The sequence below is a fragment of the Eublepharis macularius genome, chromosome 6, assembly GCF_028583425.1.
Source record: "Eublepharis macularius isolate TG4126 chromosome 6, MPM_Emac_v1.0, whole genome shotgun sequence".
NCBI lineage: Eukaryota > Metazoa > Chordata > Lepidosauria > Squamata > Eublepharidae > Eublepharis > Eublepharis macularius.
Window position 1 is genome coordinate 67,163,899 of NC_072795.1, and position 19,155 is coordinate 67,183,053.

The window sequence follows — 19,155 nt, forward strand, 5'->3', positions numbered from 1 at the left end:
GGGATCTTTCAGGCCAGATCCCAAAGACAACACTTGAGTTGCAACGGCAGACACAAGTCAGAAGACGAACAGAAGCCCTGACTTGTTAAACACTTGGGGGGGGGGGGAGACTACTTCTTTTTCATCAGATATGGACAGAATCCAAAGCAGATGCCTGGGCCAGGGAAGTAGTCTCCAATGGTTATTCAGTAGAATTCGCCTCATTTCCACCAGAACGATTCCTCATATCTCCTTGAAAAAAGAATCCGCACAGACGAGCCATTACAATCAAGGCCATCAGACACGTAATAGACTCCAGGGCTGTTGAACCAGTTCTTCCTCATGAAAGAGGAAAGGGCGTGTATTCGATCTTCACAGTTCCCAAGAAAAACGAGGATTGGAGAGCCAGATCTAAAGTACGTGAACCGGTTTATCAAGCTACATCATTTTCAGATGGAGACCCTCCACTCAATTGCAGAGGCACTTCAACAAGGGGAATTCCTGATGTCCATAGATTTGACAGAAGCATACCATTACGTTCCCATTGCTCCACCCCACCGTCAGTACCTGAGGTTCTGTGTCGAAGATATACATCTACAGTTTGGGCAATGCCATTCAGACTTGCAACTGCCCTAAGGGTTTTCACCAAGTTCTTGATCATTCCAGTAGTCAGGCTCCGGGAAATGGGTCTGCATCTACATCCGTACTTGGACGACATTTTGATGAGATCCAACTCTAGAGAAGCATCCTTCCAGAACACTTCATTCATAATTCACTTCCTGGAGAAGCATGGATTTCTGATAAACTCATCCAAGTGTTCTCTTCAACCATCACAGAGCTTGGAACACTTAGGTTTAATAATAAATACTCAGGAAGCATGTTTTTTCCTTCCCAAGAAAAAAATTCTCAAGACCAAACGTCTAGCAGCAAACATAACAAGACATCTGTCCTCTTCTCTCACGGAGTTATCTATACTCCTAAGCCTGATGGTAGAGGACACTGAAGCAATTTATTGGGGACATTTCCACATCAGACCCTTGCAGTCTCCTATTGAGACCCTTCCAGCTGCAGATAGCACAGAAAACAGCCATCAAGGTTCAGGTTCCAAGAGCAGTCAAGGATAGTCTACAATGGTGGACGATCTCCAACAATCTACAACAAGGCAAGAACTTCCTCACTCCACGTGTCATACAGATATTCACAGATGCCAGTTTGTTCGTATGGGGGGCATGCTAGATGGGTCTCTGGCCCAAGACCAATGGTCCAAGAAAGAGAAGACACTACCGATCAACATTCTGGAGATGAGAGCAATTTACCTGGCATTACAGTATTTCAGAACTCAGGTATCGAATGACCACGTTCTAACCCGCACAGACAGTGTCGCAGTGAAGACTTAAGTAAGGGGAGACAAGGTCTTCCCACTTACAGCAGGAGTCAAACAGGATCATGTGCTGGGCGGAGAACAATTTACGATTAATTCAGGCGGAACACATCCAGGGAGTGCACGACGTCCAAGCCAACTGGTTGAGTTGGGAAGTGCTTCATCCAGGAGAATGGTCAAGCTACAATGTTCACCTCATACCTGAACCAACAAGTTCCACAGTTCTTTACAAGGTACTTTCATCCGAGTGCAGACGGCACAGATGCTGTGACCTCCCAATGGCCGAAGGGTCTACTGTACGCCTTCCCACTGTTGCCAATGATCCCAAAACTCCTGAGGAAAATAAGAGAACAGAGAGCAACCGTAATACTGATAGCTCCATGGTGGCCACGGAAACCCTGGTTCTCAACCTTACAATTCATGCCCAGCATACCTCCATTTCACTTCCCGGTGCATCTAGACCTACTGCAACAGGGTCCGATCTGGCACCCACACCCAGAATCGTGGTCTCTGACCGGGTGGAAATTGAGCAGGAATCCCTCTGACTGAGGGGCTGTCCAACAGACATCATTAACACCCTATTAACTTCCAGAAAGAAATCTACAATAAAGATATACAATTCAACCTGGAAGGCATTTACTCAATGGTGCAGACGCAAAGGGATTGATCCACTGAGGCCTTCTTTGGGGGATATCCTCGGTTTCCTACAAGAAGGTCTCAACAGAGATCTGAAGTTGGCTACCTTAAAAAAGCAGGTAGCAGTAATCAGCACAGTCATTCTGACAGTGGAGAAAGAACCTCTCGCATTACATCCGCATGTACACCAATTTCTCCGGGGAGTGACGCTACTTAATCCACCGATCATACATTGATTCCCTACTTGGAGACTGCAAGTTGTTCTGAAGACCCTAACGAAAGATCCTTTCGAACCGTTAAGGGACATCCCATTAAGATGGCTGAAACTGAAGACTATTTTCTTAGTGGCCATAATGTCAGCACGTCGCATCTCGGAAATGAGCGCACTGTTAATACGCCCAGATGTATGCATATTTCACAAGGACAAGGTTGTGTTGAGAACAGACCCAGCATTCTTGCCTAAGGCATACTCCAAATTTAGGGCTGCCAGACCCCCAGTAGGGGCAGGGGATCCCCTGCCCCCACCGTCCCACCCCGCTTCTACTTACTGGCCAGCAGAGGGGCGCACCTTCCATGCGTGCCCCCTGCGGTGCTGCACGCCCCCGCGCACAGCCGCAGCCAGGATGCCTGTTTTGGCCTGGATCGGGGCCGCTGCGGAGCGCAGGAGCGTTACTGGGCTCTTCAGGGGCCCACAACAGGCCCAATCCATGCCAAAATGGGCGCGGATTGGGCCCATTTTGGCACGGATCGGGCCCGTTGTGGGCCCCTGCGGAGCTCAGGAACGCTCCCGCTCTCTGCAGGAGCCCAAAACGGGCCCAATCTGCACCAAAACCGGCCCAATCCGCGTCCATTTTGGTGCGGATCGGGCCCGTTTTGGGCTGCTGCGAAGTGCTGGAGCGTTCCTGCACTCCGCAGCAGCCCTCAACGGCGCATGCCAGGGGACTGCGTGATGACGTCACTTCAAAGTGACGTCATCACGCTTGGAGGAGCGTGCGCGCACTTTGCGTGCGCGCACCCACCCACCCCAGGTAAGAGCCAGGCCCCAGTCTCCCACTGGGAGATTGAGGGGGCCTGGCAACCCTGTCCAAATTCCATCATTCCCAAGAAATTAATTTACCTTCATTCTGCCCAAATCCAAAACACGCAAAGGAGCGAGAGTGGCAGAACCTTGACATGGGAAGATCACTGAAGGCATATTTAGCCAGAATGGAACATATACATCAGACGGACTCTCTTTTCATTAATGTTACTCCTCCAAAACTAGGACAGCGGATGACGTCAGCAATTGCCTATAGCATTATAATTTGTATTAGAGAAGCATTACAAAGCTCTTAGGCTTGATGTTCCTACAGGGATTACAGCACATTCGGCCAGAAGTGCTACAACTAATGCCGTTGTTTGAAAGAATGCCTCTACAGAAGACATATGTAAAGCGGCAACATTGTACTCTGTATCTACCTTCATGAAACACTATCATCAACATACCTACGCCTTGGTGGATGCTGCCTTCGGCAGAAGAGTGCTCCAGCACATAGTTGTGGACGAAGATCCAGCCTCACCCGAGATGTAGAGGACTGCTTTGGGAGAACCCAAGATGTCCTCTGCCTCAGAGGGAGAATGGACCTTTGGACACTTACCGTGAAGGGTCCTTCTCCTCTGAGGTCAGGAGGGGACAACTTGTCCTTCCAAGATCTTCGTGTGGTAACTAAGCCACAGCAGAGACTCAGTTTAATTCCTCATTACTTCTGTATTTACTATTCTAAACCTGTTCCTATTTCATTTCTTCCTTTTATGGTCTAGTACTATATTTTAGGACGGTCTCATGTGAAAGGAGTGCACTGCTCAGGGGAATCACCTGAACTGAGAAGAGAGGGGGTGGTCCCACTCACCAAGGAAAGAAGAAGAAAAAGATTCAACTTCCTGCCTCCCCGATTGGATGGTGGGAATCACCCAAGATGTCCTCCTGACCTCAGAGGAGAAGGACCCTTCACGGTAAGTGTCCAAAGGTCTGTTTCCTTCATGCTTTTTTAAAAAACAAAAACTGCTCGGGTTATGCTGGGTATGAACAAGGAAGCTGAGAAAGATTAAGCCTTTCCCTTCTGGTCTCTTTTGAGCTGCAAATTGCCCATGCTTTTTCATAGGGTATAAGTATTAGTGTTTGATTTTGAGCTGTATAAGGAGAAAGAGCCTATTTGCATGCCTTTCTTCTCATATTCAGCTTGTCCTTAGGGATGTGCACTTTGGGTTCCCAGTTTGGGAAAAAAATCCAAACTGGGCCTGATTCATAAAGATTCGACATTTCCGAATTGGGGCCAGTATGATGGCCCTGATTTGGAAACACCGAATCAGAGCTTCCCGAAGCAATTCAGATTGCTTTGGGAAGCTTCGGGCCTTTTTAAGGGTGCCAGCTCTTCCGCCACCACCCCACTTACCTTGTGGCGGTGGAAGCAGCGGCCTTCCTTGCCGCTTTGCTAGCCGCTGTGGAGAACGAAGCGGTGGCCGGTGGCGCCACAGGCATTCACTGCTGCTTTGCCAGCTGCCACGTAAGCCGAAGTGGCAGCACGGCTGGCGCCAATGCTCGCTACTGCCCTGCTAGCTGCTGCGGAGGCCTCTGTGGAGGCTGGTGGCAGTGCGGGCGTTTGCTGCCACTCTGCCAGTCACTGCATAGGCTGAAGCGGCGGCGTGGGCGAAGCAGGCACTGGCGCTCGCTGCTGCTGTGCCGGCCGCCACAGAGGCTGAAGCTGCGGCGGAGGTGCCGGCTGCAGCCTTCCCTGCCGCCCTGCTTGCCGCAGTGGCAACAGAGGTGCCTGCTCCGGCCCTTGGGAAAGGTAAGTGGGTTTGGGAGGTTGGAGGAAGCGGGGCTCAGGGGGGAGGTGGGGATCACTTCGGTATGCTCTGAATCATTTCGAAGCATGCTGAAGCGATTTCTGAATACCTGACCCCAAAGCAGCTTGCAGCTTTGGGTTTTGGGTTATTCCGAATCGTTTTCCCCGCTTCGGGTAAGCCTGAAGCTGGAAAACAGAATATTTCCCCGCTGCACACCCCTACTTGTCCTGGGCATACAAAGAATTGTTAGTTTTCAGTAATGTAAGAGAAGTGTCTACTATAGTCTTGAAATACTTTAAATATTTATAATAAATTCAAAATTTCAGTAGCACATTAAGCAAATATGATTGAGTTATTATTGCTATGATCTTTGAATTAAAAGATAGGAATCACCCTTTTTGTATATAAAAGTGACAGAGTTTGATTATCCACCTTTCTCTAATTGGGAAGTAATGATAGATATTACTGAATGAGATTGAATTGGAGATTTAAATGGCTCCTTAGTCTATTTTTAAAGCTATTTCTGGTATATATGTTGGCACTGTTTTAGCTTCTGAAAACAAAGTTCAAATTACACTGAAAATTGGCCTGAAATGCTGCTTGTGTCTCGTTCGTTGGAATGGCTGTGGAGTTGCTCATTATAAACATTAATTTTTTTCAGGTGATCTTTCTATATAAATATGTTTACACATAGTACCCTTTCCATAAAAAGTGAATGCACAGTGTGCTGTTCTCCTTGTCCAGTTCGGAATAGGTTTCTCATATTTTCCTTTCAATAATGGAGTCATGCTCTGGAATGTGGAGGAAATTACCTACTAAAGTTAGAATGTAAGCATTTTGGCAAATAGCTTTGACTTTTGAACTAGAAAAATATGAAAACTGGAGGTTTTTAAGGCAAAGATTAGTGTAGATTTTTATGATCTTGATGTTATTTCTGTGCGTATTGAGGGGGAGATTTGATTTTTCTGTTATTCTTCTGTAAAAGTTTTGATAGAACACAGGCTAGTAGAGGACCTGTTAATATCCCCTAAACCAAGGGAATTTTCTGTTCTTCTGGGGTAACTAAAGATAGCAATTATTACCTGTACCCCTTTAAAACAGCAAACTAGACATTGCTGAAGTATGGCATGTGAGATTACCCATGATGCGATCTTATTATGGGCAAGTCTGAAGGGATTTAAACATAGTATGTTACAATATATTGCCTTGGCTTTCAGAAGATATATTTTTATTTGTATAACAAAGCAGTATGTTTAATATTAAAATGCCAGAATGGGTTTAACTTGGCAGATTTAACAAGCTTCCATGATTTCTTCAGTCGGAGTATAAAAGAAGCTGGTGTGTGGCAGTATTCTTGGCCAAATGATTCCAAGAATTCTCCAGTTCCCCAAGCAATGTATTTGTTTTACAGGAGGAAGTAGTTTGTTGCAAACTTAGAATTGTTGTAAAGCTGGAATACAAGTGGGGTGGGGAGGTCTAAAACAAAACACTTTATTGCAAAAATACTTTAATACGTCATTTATTTTTTCTTATGCAAAAATTTGGAACATGTTAATATTGCTTTTCTTGTGTTTAAATGCCTTCCCTTTAACAGTATTAAGGCACAAGCCAAAATTTAGTTTTGTGCAGGAGACGTAAAATAATTGCAAGTGAATATGTACTTACTATAGTCTGTGCTTAATACACAATGTTAATTTTGTTTTCTTTCTTTAAAATGTACCGTTATATTTGTTTGTTACATACGATTTATGTATACATTATAGTTCTAAAAGGTTTATATTTATGTTCACACACATCTTTCCTTTCAGCCTACTAGAAACCATCAAGGCATATCACATTTCAAATAATCAATAAACACAATAGTCAAACAACTGAAATTGTGATCAGTATCCAAAGTCATACTTTCTTAATGATACATTGTGAGTAATGTGGTGTTAAGATGACTACCGGTATAAAATAAAAGCAGCAATAGATGAGCTTTGAAACATATAGTTGCTTACCATTTGACATGCAACTCATTAACTTTAAATCTCATGTCTTCAGTTTGTAGCTCTTGCTTTATCTATGTGTGATCTTTAATGGGTAATTCTAGAAACCAAATAAGAATGCTTGCAACACTTGTTTCCACGGCAGTTATAACATATGCAGATTGGAGTATAAAGGAGATTTTATCAATCAGATTTTCACAGAATAGGGATATTTTTTATGTATTGGGATTAAGGCCGAGATATTGTACAAAGCATAGAATGTTGTCAGTATAGCCCATCTGAAGACTTAATAACCTTAATACCTGCATTGGTTTCTGAGCCTTCAGCAGATGGTAGTTTCATATCTGATTTAACGTTCACTCAAACTCCAGATTTGTGTGTCGTTTCTGGAGAGTGTTCAGGCTTGGCAAACCTCAGTGTACTGTCAGCAATTTAAATGAGCAAACAAAATTGGCAGTGGAATTATAAAACTGTCTTCTGTCCAGTTAATTCTCTGTGTTGTGTAGGCATGTTTGTCTTGGTGGCAGGCAATTACATTTCATGAATGTTAGGAAAGTTATAAAATGGAAGACTAAGCTCTGGAATGGACACTTGTCCTCATAGTTACAAGACATACTGGTATTTCAACCCCACTCATAAATATGCATTTGGTGCAGTATTGGATGGAATTTGACATGATGTTCTGTGGCGTTCCTTGCTTATATGAAGAAGCTGTTACTCCCCACTTCTTTCGTTTCTATATGGTTTTCAGTAGTTGCAGTATGCACTTCTGTGCATATCATGGTAGTCTGAAAAACAGGTTGGATCTTTGCACTGTTAGTGAAAGGCACTGGAGAATTTTTCCCATCATCTGCTTCCACAGCCCCTTTTAGGAGCTCAAAATGTCAGGGCATTGGTTGGCTGCAGTGAGGAGGGTGAAGCGGGTGAAATTGTTTATTCTGTTGCTTCTGCCAGCAGCTCTTGTATAATGAAAAAGGCATCTGTTGCATATCTTTTTGTCTATGTAGGTCCCCCAGCCCCTGATACTGCATTAACTGGTCTATCATCTCTTGCTCCTGAGCGTTCTGTGACTACATTTGTCAGGGCTGCTGTAGTGAATTGCCTCTGGGGGGTTCCTTCCCGTTTCCCCGTTTATAAACTTAAATATAAGTTTATAAAACATTTTGTCTGTGTATGATGCTTTGTTATGATTCTTCTTCATTTAACTTCCTCCAGGTTTACTGGACCTGATGGGCCAAGTGGTTTTGGATTTGAACTGACATTTCGACTTAAGCGTGAAACAGGGGAATCTGCACCCCCTACGTGGCCAGCAGAGTTAATGCAAGGCTTAGCCAGATATGTCTTCCAATCAGGTACTGTAACTTTAAATAACTTCCTATGTATGTAATTGCTTTCTCATGATCACCTGATTGTTTTGGCACCTGAGTATGTTTATTCATTTTTGTCACTGTGTGACATTCTCCATGATGTTTTATTTTCCAAGGTCTTAACTTCTTTAGATGTAGCTTGCATGGCTGATAAACAGAACTACAATTTAAAAACATTTTTCACTGAGAAGAAAAAAATAGTCGCTTGAAGCAATAATATTTTTATAGCAGGTACTTTGCTGTTTCATAATCTGCATTTTTTAGCAACAGATTTGCTATTAACTTGCTTTTCTGTTACTATTAATCAGTTGCTCATAAATGCCTATACAGTCTTGTTTGGGATTTTTTATTTTTGTCTGACAAATGTGACATTCAACTCTGAGTAATGTTTTGCTGATTTTGAGCTCAACCCTTACTGGTACTTACCCAGTTAACTTCATCAACCCTTTGTTGGTTTTGATTTATCTTGCGATTTGTACAAACTCAGCGCAATGGCTTGCTTCCTTGCTGCGGCATCTTATACTGATAGTCCATATCAATTGTTCATGTATATGTAACAAAAATCATGTTGTAGTAAAGTATCTCACTTCTGGATTCCCCAAACAGTTCTGCACATCTCTGATGGACTCTCTAGAGAAGAGTTCTGCAGACTGATCTTTGATGTAGAAGTCACTCACTATATGGCAAAAATGGACTTCTGATTTCTGTGCTGCAGTAAATTTAGCCACATAGAGCCCTTAGAGGTAGTTTGATATGTGGTTCGTTCCATCATGTCTGAGATTGTTTCAGACCAGCTGTTGGATTTCCTCAAAACTTCTTAGTGGCTTGATTTGAGTCCTCCCTCCTTCCCTTTCTCTCTGAGATCCAAGGCAGGTTACACAGTGCAAGTGAAAAACAATACAGTCAACAGATAGGACATTCACTGAGCGTGTACAATAATGAACACAGGACATTCAGTGAAACAGGTACAATGGGTACAGTATCAGGAAATTTGAAAATAAGCATAAAGTCAAGCATAGAGATGAAATCTTTCTGAAACAATTCATAACTAATTTACATGACATGTTAAGCAGTGTGGAAACTCCCTAGTGGGTAGTGGCACATACCTGCATCAGCATACAGTATCCAGTAGCATGGCATATAGTCCCTTTCCCTATCAAAGCATCCTTCTGAGTGGTTTCTTATGATACTGCCCTATAATCTGGGTAGAAAACCATCCTGAATAATTCAGTTTGAGGAACGCTAGGGAGCTTTTCTGACCTCAAACAGGCCATTCCAAATGTTAGGGGCACCACAGAGAAAGCATGTTGATTTTGCCTAACTGCAGAAGGCCCTGTTCAGATGAGCGAAGCTGCCATGGGAAAACATGGCATGGTTGTGCGGATATAAGGGGCCAAGGCCATGAAAGGCTTTGCCTGTGATAGTCATGACTTTGAATTTAGCCCAGTAATTGGTGGGATGCCAAATGGAGTGACTGCAGAATGAGGGTGATATGCATGCTCCGTCTGAGAGTAAACGAGCTGCAGCCTTTTGCACCAGCTGGAGTCCCCAAGTCAACTTTGAGGGGAGACCTTTGTAGAGGGCATTATAGTAGTCTAGTCTCGATGTTAATGTGACATGAATCCATGCGACCAGATAGGCTGGGTCAAGGTGGGGGACCGTCTTTCAGGCTAGTCTGAATTTGGAGAAGGCCTTTTTTGCAGCTGCATGTATTTGCTTTCTAGCAGCAGTGCTGGGTCTAGTGTAATCCCTAGGTTCTTAATTGAGTCAGCCAGGGTCAACTGAGCCTCATCAAAGGTCAGAAGTACAACGTCCTTCAAGATCTCCATTTCCCAACCAGCATCATTTCTGTCTTGTCTGCGTACAGTTTCAATTTATTTGCTTTCAGCCATTTAACAACAGCTGTCAATTAGAGATTCGGGACCAGTACTGAATCACCAGGGGATTTGAATAGTGAGATATAGAGCTGAATATGATCTGCATATTGATGCTATCCAGTTCCAAAGCTACAGAGGAGTTCTCTTAAAGGCTTTACATAGAGATTGAATAACATGTGGGATAACATTGCATCTTGTGGAACCCCACAATATAATTCCCACACTGAAGAGAGTTAGTTGATCCACTATATATCCCTTTGAATCTGTCCCATGAGGAACAATTTAAACCAGTCCAAGGCACATCCCCTGATACCTAGTTTTGCCTCCAAATGCTTCAGCAGGGTGGTGTGGTCTATCTACTATATTAAAAGGTGCAGAATAGATCAAGGAGGAGCAACAATTATTCGTGGCTTTTGTCTGCATTCAGTTGGAGGTCATCAACTAGAGTGCCCAGGGCCATCCCATAGCCTGGCCTAAAACCAGATTGAAAAGAGTCCAAGGCATGAGCCTTGTCCAAGAAGGCCTGCAGTTAGTCAGCTGTTACTTTTCTTTTTAATTGACAACTTTATTTGATTTTTATAAAACTTCTACAAAACATAACAATAAACATAGAAACAGAGACTTAGTCAGCTATTACTCTCTCAACCACTTTGCCCAGAAAAGGCAGATTAGAGACTATGTGATTCTTTGACAGGTGCACTTGCTTACAGGTGACTGGCTGTTAGTGCTTTTTCTCCCCATCGAAGACATGCTGACTAAAATGTCGAGGATGAGGAAAATGTTAAAAAATGTGCTGTATTTCCTGTTACTTTGATCCAAGTGATTGAAATGTATGGTTTAAATAATATATTTTAAAGACTTTAAGCTAGTCATCTACTTTGTGCCTAATGAAATTTTTCATTTCAAAGACTTGAGGGCTGTTTTACCCGATCAGTGTTTTGAATCTCTCGACATCATTTGCAACCTAAGTGGTATTTGTTGCTTCCAAAGAATGGTTAGATAAAACAGTACAGTGCCACCTCAGTGGAGTTTAGAAGTAGGGTGCGAAACTTTATATTCGGTTAATTTGCTTCAGCTGCACTTACTGTAACTAATTCTGCAGCAAATACGTTCTTCCTCTGAGGCAGAGGACATCTTGGGTGATTCCCACCATCCAATCAGGGAGGCAGGAACTAATTTTCTTCCTCTTCCTGTCTGGTGTGTCGGACACCCTCTCTCTTCAGTTCTGTTCCTGCCTCCAGGGAGAGCAGTGTAGTAGCAGACCAGCTCTGCTACTTGCTTATTAGGACTTCAGTTTCACTTTCACTTTCTCATTCCTACTCCTTTGCTCTTCTCTTCCTCTAATCTTGTCTTTCTGTTGTCTTTCAAACTCCGTTGACTTAAATTTTCATAGTTCCTCCCTATCTTCTTGCTGTCCTCCCCTGTCTTTTACTACTCTCCCTAGCTGACTGAGATGATCACAGCAGCCATTTGGGGCAGCCGCTTACAAAATGGACACCAGGGATTCTGAGGACAACTTCCTAGACGACAGAGAGAAATGCTCCCCAGTATTCGCGTCGAACACGATGGGGATTGATGAATCCAATGCCAACATGCCTCCAGGCTTGTACGTGCTCCCCCCAACGAATCGGCACTGACATGCCTCCATGGCTTATGCGGTCTCCCGGCTACAAGTTGGCCTCAGAGCCACAGAAGAGCTTCAAACAGCCTGTCCCACTGAGTAGGAGCCGGAAGCAAATACACATTCCTGCTGAGCAGCTGGAGTCGGCGTGTTACCTCTGCCTAGACTTTTGGTGGGAAAAGATGGCAGGAATCTCCTCAGCTCCAGTGCCACAGTGAATGCACCCATGCCAACCTCCTGTCTGGAGATTCCACAGCAGGCCTTTCCCCTTCAGATCTAGCTCTGCCTTTACAACAGGACTCTCCCGTTAGATGGGTAATGTATCAAGGGCACAAACCTGCCTATGTCTTTGAAATTTTTAACTTCCTAAGACTAACCATGAGGGAGGAAATATATAATCCCTGCTGGACTGAAACCTCTGTTAATAGCGGTGTGGTGTCTATCTCCTCCTCTCCTTCTTCTATGGAAGAGGCTGTGGCTCAGTGGAAGAGCTTCTGCTGTGCATGCAGAAGGATCCAGATTCGTTCCCTGTTAACTCCAGTTAAAAAGATCAGGTAGGTGATGAAAAACCCTCTTCTGAGACCCTGGAGACCTGCTGCCAGTCTGAGTAGACAACACTGACCTTGATGGACCGATGGTCTGAGTCAGAATAAGGTAGCTTGTAATGTTTAACAGGCAGGGATATCCTGTTAAAGAAAGTGTTGCCAAAACACTCAAACAATCTGAGAGGCAATCCTTTGGCACTCAGCCATTTTATTCACAACAAACTCTACTAAGGTCCAAATAGGATTCCAAGCGACCATCCTGGGGTTAATCTAGATAGTCGTTTAATAAGAGGGAGTCCTTTCAAGAACCCACTTGTAGTATAGTGGTCAAGTAACTGAACTGTGATGCAGTACTCTGCTGGTTCAAATCTCACTACTGCCATGAACTTAGCACATGGCCCTGGGTAAACCATTCCTCTCAGTCTCAGCTCCCCAGCTGTATTGTGGGGAATAATGCTTACTTTGTCCCAAGATCAAAAAGACAGTTCTCCACACATGGAAAGAGATCCGACCTTGATACCAAGATCTCTAGGACAGGACTCGCAGTCCGTCCCTGTGAGAGGCCAATTACTCTTTACCATCAAGCCTGGGTCAACATGCAAGCGGGCATCTGGATCTTAGAAATAGTCTCACAAGGCTATTCTATACAATTTGAAAGGTACCCACCAGAACATTTTGTCGTCTCTCCCCTACGCAAAATCTTAACCCAAAAGGTAATCCAACAGCTTCTGGCATTCAAGCAGTGGAGCTTGTTCCCCACAACAAAAGAGGATGGGGGGGGGTCTACTTAGTCTTCTTCACAGTCCCTAAAAAAATGGGGACTAGAGGGCATTATGACACCTCAAGTTTTTGAACAAGTTTATCAAATTGCATAACTTCTGAATGGAGTCTCTGCACTCAGTTGCAGAGGCCATTCAATCAGAAGAATAATATATGACAGCTACAGATCTCACAGAAGCATGCCTCCATGTACTGATTCTGACAGCCTATCAACAATACCTAAGACTATGCGTGAAAAAAAAAATTAATTGGCAGTTCTGAGCCATCCCTTTCGGCCTGTCCACCGTGCCAAGGGTGTTCACAAAGCTCCTGATCAACTCCATCGTATGTCTCAGAGAGAGACGTATTCATGTTCACTTGTACCCAGATGATCTACCGATCTGATCAAACTCAAAAGAAAAATATCACCATGACATTCGGTTCACTATTCAGTTCCTACAAAGCTGGAACACCTGGGCATGATCATAATCACCAAAAGAGTGTTGTCTATCCCTCACCAAAGAAAAGATCAGGAAGACAAAACAGCTGGCCAAGACTGTCATTGGAGTGCAAAATCACTTCTCCCTCTGAGGCGGACGACATCTTGATGGGTGATTCCCAACCTCTGTTCAGGGAGGCAGGAACAAATCTTCATACTTCCTGTCTTCCTGGTGGGTGTCACCCTGTTTCTCAGTTCCTTTCCTGCCTTGATATGGAGAGCAGCTTGCCTCGGGAGGCTGCATTGCTTTCAAACTTTTACTTTCACTTTTGCCTCTCATTCCTCCTCCTAATTTGCATCTGAATACTTGCTATTTATCTCTTTCTCTCCTGTTCCCCTGCTGTGCCTCTTCTTGGCAACTACAGGGAATGCTCTCCTTTTTCTGTCTTGCGTTTTTTCCCTCCTGGCTACTGCAGACAATTCAAAGCCTTTGGAGCCTCCCAGCTCGCTCATTTTCATGCCGAATGGAAGATCATGAGGGAAGTGACAGCTTCCTCTCCGCAGGAGAGTTAGCAGCCCCCCTTACTGCCATCCCCGCTCAAGACATCGGCGGCATCGGCATTCACTCAGAGGGCACAACACCTTTCATTCCGTGAGTTGGATATCTTCGCAGTAAAGTTAAAGTTATATACTTAGTAAAGATATGGGTATTACGGAAGAGTTATTGATTATGCAATGAGTTTAAAGAAATTTTGTAAAATGTCCAAAATGGTATGTCTCCCAATGGTCCATTCTCATGACACTACCCAAACTGATGGGTTTGCTAGTGGCCAACAACAATGTGATACCTTGGGGTCATCTACATGCAAGACCGCTTCATATCTTTCCCAGATCTTGTTAACAACAGATCATGGAGAAGACAGATCTTCCCATTTGGGTACCACTTTAGATCAAGACTAGTCTGAGCCAAGGTCACCAACCCAATGCAAAGCAAAGATTAATGATCCCTCAAGAACAACAAATATTTACAGATACAAGCATCACACATCTTCCTATCAATGTCTTGGAAATGCGAGCGATTTGTCTGGCCTTGTTCCAGTTCAGAGATCAGATAGTGAACTCACACATCCTGATCTGTATGGACAAGATCGCAGACAAGACATATATAAACAAGCAGGGCGGTATCCAAGACCACAAGGCAGCACAAAGAGGCGACAAGGATACTTACCTGGAAGGAAAGTCACCTAGCCTTGATCAGAACTGAACACATCAAAGGCATATCCAGTGTCCAGGCAGACTGACTGAGCAGGTAGACCATTCAACAAGGGGAATAGTCCCTTAAGAAAGATCTCATACAATGGATAACATCACACTTCACAACACCTCTCATGGACCTGTTTGCATCCCAACACAACCGTCAACTACCAGGGTACATGGCAAGGTTTGTTCCACCCACAAGCAGATGCCCTGACATCACAGTGGCTATTAGGCCTCCTCTACACATTACTACCTTTACCAATAATATCCAAATTCCTGAGAAAGATCAAGGAAAAGGGAGCAAAGTGCTAGTGATTACCTCTGGATGGCCCCACAGACTGTGCTTTTCCACACTCCAATAGATGGTGATATTTCCACCTCCCATCCTACCGCCCTCTCCAGTCATGTTACAGTCCACATATTTCTGTGTGGAAATAGAAAGGAAAACTTTCCTAAGACATGGATATTCCTGAGTGATAGCTGACACTCTCCTAGCATCCAGAAAACAGTTCACGGTCAGAATTTACAATTCCTCTTGGAAATCCCTCACTCAATGGAGCAGGAAGAAAGCACTGGACATTTTACACAGCCCTGACCAAACATCCATTTGAACTGGTCAAGGACGTTCCCCTGAGAAGGCTGAGAATGAAGACCATCTTATTGCGGTTGCATATACCGGAAGAATCTCAGACCTAAGCGCACCATCAGTCAGACCTGAACTCTGTATCTTTCACAACAATAAGATGATACTTCGTACTGTCCCCACTTTTCTTCCAAAAGTATATTCCAAATTCCATAGGTTGCAAGAGATAAGACTACCATATTTCTACCTGTACCCTAAAAATCCTAGCAAGAGGCTCTGACACAACCTAGGATGTCAGAAGGATGCTCAAGGCCTATCTGCCCCAAACAGTGCAAATCAGAAAGTCAGACTTAGTGTTCATCAATATATCTCCCCTCAATTGGGGGAAGAAAATGCCTTCAGCAGCCATAGGTGCCAATAGCAAAACATACAGTATTGAAGCTCAGAAAGTTCTCATTGTAGAGATTCCTAATGGAATAACAGCCCACCCTGTGAGGAGTGCTGCTACTAATGCAGAATTACACAGCAACACTTCTGTAGAAGTCTGCAAGGCAGCAACATGGCCGTCGGTCTTGACCTTGGCGAGACACTACAAATTAAATTTATATGATTCAGCAGAGACTGCCTACGGTAGAAAAGTACTGCAGCGCATGATCTTGGACGAAGACCACATCCCACCCAGAAAGTGGAAACTGTATTGGGAGTACACAAGATGTCCTCTGCCTCAGGGGGAGAACAGACCTTTGGATACTTACTGTGAAGGGTTCTTCTCCTCTGAGGAAAGGAGGACATCTTGCCCTCCCCAGGTCTTTGTCTTCCTCTACCCTGCTGCCTTATTCTTCAGCCTCCTCCAGGTTATGCTTTATTTTACAGTACATGATAACGCAACAGGTGTTTTTTCTCTCAGTATTGGCAGTTGCTGAATGATAAATTCAATTTTACTGCTCTGTGGAGTCCCTTGAACTGAAGAGTGTCCCACATGTCAGACAGGAAAAGGAAGAAAATTAGTTCCTGCCTCCCTAATTGGACATTGAGAATCACCCAAGATGCCCTCTGTTATGACCCTTTCTTTCTCTTGGGTAGATTTTGCCGTTAATCTTTCTCTTACACCATCTGGGTAGATTGCTGCCACCAGGAATTAAATTCCAGAATAACTTAAATTTCTCCTTTTAGTAACATGCCCAAGGGTCAGGCTTTTTCGTGGTACTATGTGGCCCTGAGGAAAGAAATGGGATATAGGAATGACAGATACTCTGGAATATAAAAATAACAAAGTAAACTTTTATTTTTATAAGAAGCGTATTGGTTTCATATTATTTCTAAAACTTGATGGTTTCATCACACAGATCTTCTCTCAGGCTTCACACACAAATTGCCTGCTTTTGATATTAATTTATCGCTCAATTACAAGTAAGACCTTTTCTCAGGCGCACACAGTTAGCCTGCTTTTCCTGACTGAATGTTCTTTCACAAACACAGTTCAGGCTACCACACAGGTTATATTTCTCTCAGGTAACATATACAAGCTCAGGCTGCACACAGCTTGCCTCTCTTGCCCTGACTAAATCTTTTTTCTCCACTCTCAGTCTAAAACTGCATTTACTCCGCCCACACTCTGTTATCATATCACTCACTCATCCCTCTCTTTCACCCCCACTCTTCTATACCACACCAAGCATTTAAAGACAGATACACACATTTACTTAAAACCATTATACCCTCCTTTCCTCAGAGGAAAGGACCCTTCATGTTAAGTGTCCAAAGGTCATTTTTCTTAGTGGAAGAGTCTATGAACCTGTCAGGTTTTTAAAATCGGTATTACAGTTATCTACGAACTGGTATTCATGTTTGGAATCTTGTTAATGTTGGATTATTGTTGTGTTATTATTGTTAAAAATTTAGAAATAAAAAGTTATTTTTTTAAAAAAAACCCAGTATTATAAGGACTGGGCTCCAAAGTGCTACTTTAGACATGTTCGAGAGATTGTAGAACTCAGAGAGAGAAAAGTTTTTTGCCTGGTTACCACTGTTGATGTCCTAGATCATGCATTTTCCATTAAAAGCACATTGGTACTAGAGTATGTGTAATGATTTTCTTTTTTTATTAACCTTTGCCTTTGGACCTTTAATTTAGCTTCTCCTTACATTACCTTAAACTTATACCTCAGGAGAGCTCTGGTCACAACCAACACTCTTTTTTCCTCCACACAGAACTTCAGGTATTCTCTACATTACCCAGGCCTTTACCTCAAGAACACTGTCTTTTTTTCATTTGTGTGATCTATATATTGATGTCTTCCTGAGTTCCACAGAAGGTTTTTGCTGCCACGAAAGTTTTTTGCTTTAGACCACCTCAGTTAAACTGGTAATATAGGAAGGCTTTATTATTGATGGTAATGTGACAGAACAGTCAGTGCACAAGAATGGCTGTGAGGTCAAAAAGGGATTGTTTTTCTCTTAAATAAACGTAGAATTTATAAGAACATGTGATGGCTGCAGAGTTTAGATAAGTGTTTTGGTTTCAGAACAGTTCCTAAGTTTGCAAGTTCCAAAAATAATTATATCTTCTTGAAGGTACATTCACAGACTCAGTCACACAGACTAATTTTCCGCATAGATCTTCACCAACAAAATAAACTCTTTGTCATCCACACAGACATAGATTCACTCAGGCCTTTCTATACATCTTGTTTTACCTAGATAGGATAATCTCTGAGATATACACAAACTGATCCAGATACTTACACCGTTTCCGTGACTAAACAGAATAGGCTCTTAGGCTTCCACAAAGGTTGCCTGATTTAGCCAGAATCCTTTCTCTGAGACAATCAAAGACTGACTGAAAACCTCTTCCCAGAGCACACTAAGAACTGCAGTTCACTCCACCTTTTCCAGTCAGAGCAGACTGCATTCAGCCATCCAGCTCCCTTCCTTCTTTCCTCAGCGGCCTACATTTAAACCCACAGTAACAAATATTTTAAAAGCCCCGTGTTAACAAGCAGAACCAAACTACTTAAATGCAAAACATACAATATGCCTTATCAGAGCCCCCTGAAGAATAAATTGAATTCCCATGAGCCCTGTGTGTGGACTTCATCTTATTTATTTGTTTTATCTATGTCATTTGTAGTCTACCTTTCTCATGGAGACTCTAGGTGGATTACACAGTGTGAGATTAGTACAGTCAGTATCAAGAACATTTCCATAAACAGTGCCATAGGGTAAATAGATACAAGTTCACAAAGATATAGCGTTAGCAGGAATCCAATACAACGTAGTGGTAAGGTCTATGATTCACTCTTGTATCTGAAAGGATATACAGTACACTTTTGGAAGAGCTTGCGCTCCAAACAGAGCAACTGTTTTGTTGTAAAATAAATATATGATCTCTGGATTGTATCTCTCATTTTACTGTGGGTATGGTTCCTCATTGGTTAATTTTAAAGGAGCAGGTACATGTTTGCATGCACACATTTTTTTCCTCATTTGATCAAGAGTGGCATCTTTATGGTGGCAACAATTTACATGCTGTACCAGCATTATAAAATTTAGTTTAATATTCAAACATGTAAATATTCCTACTATTATGACCTCTGGTTTTGTTCAAACCAGGGGTAATTTCCTATAAAACGAACTACAGGAACTCATTAGCATAACTCATTAGCGTATGCCATACCCCCTGACATCACTGGAAGTGTGTCAGAAGGCAACATCCACCCCTCAAGCCCTTTTCTGCAAAAGTCTCCAGGTATTTCCTTAAAGCAGAATGAACTCAAAGCAGCTTACCTTCCTCTGGAGAGCCAGCCCTGCTTGCACCCACTCACTCACTCTTTCAAGTCACAAATGAAAATAAAGCAGCATGAATTCCAAGCAGCTTGTGTTCCTTTGGAGCCCAGC

At 43.2% G+C, this 19,155-nt stretch overlaps 1 protein-coding gene across 2 annotated transcripts in view; it reads left to right on the plus strand.

The window, feature by feature from the left end:
• Positions 1 to 19,155, plus strand: part of SUFU (SUFU negative regulator of hedgehog signaling) — a 175,912-nt gene that overhangs the window by 43,786 nt on the left and 112,971 nt on the right. For both annotated transcript variants that reach the window (XM_054982639.1, XM_054982640.1), the window contains exon 3: positions 8,026 to 8,162. In XM_054982639.1, coding sequence (XP_054838614.1) covers positions 8,026 to 8,162 — 137 coding nt within the window. The remainder of the gene's footprint in view (positions 1 to 8,025; positions 8,163 to 19,155) is intronic.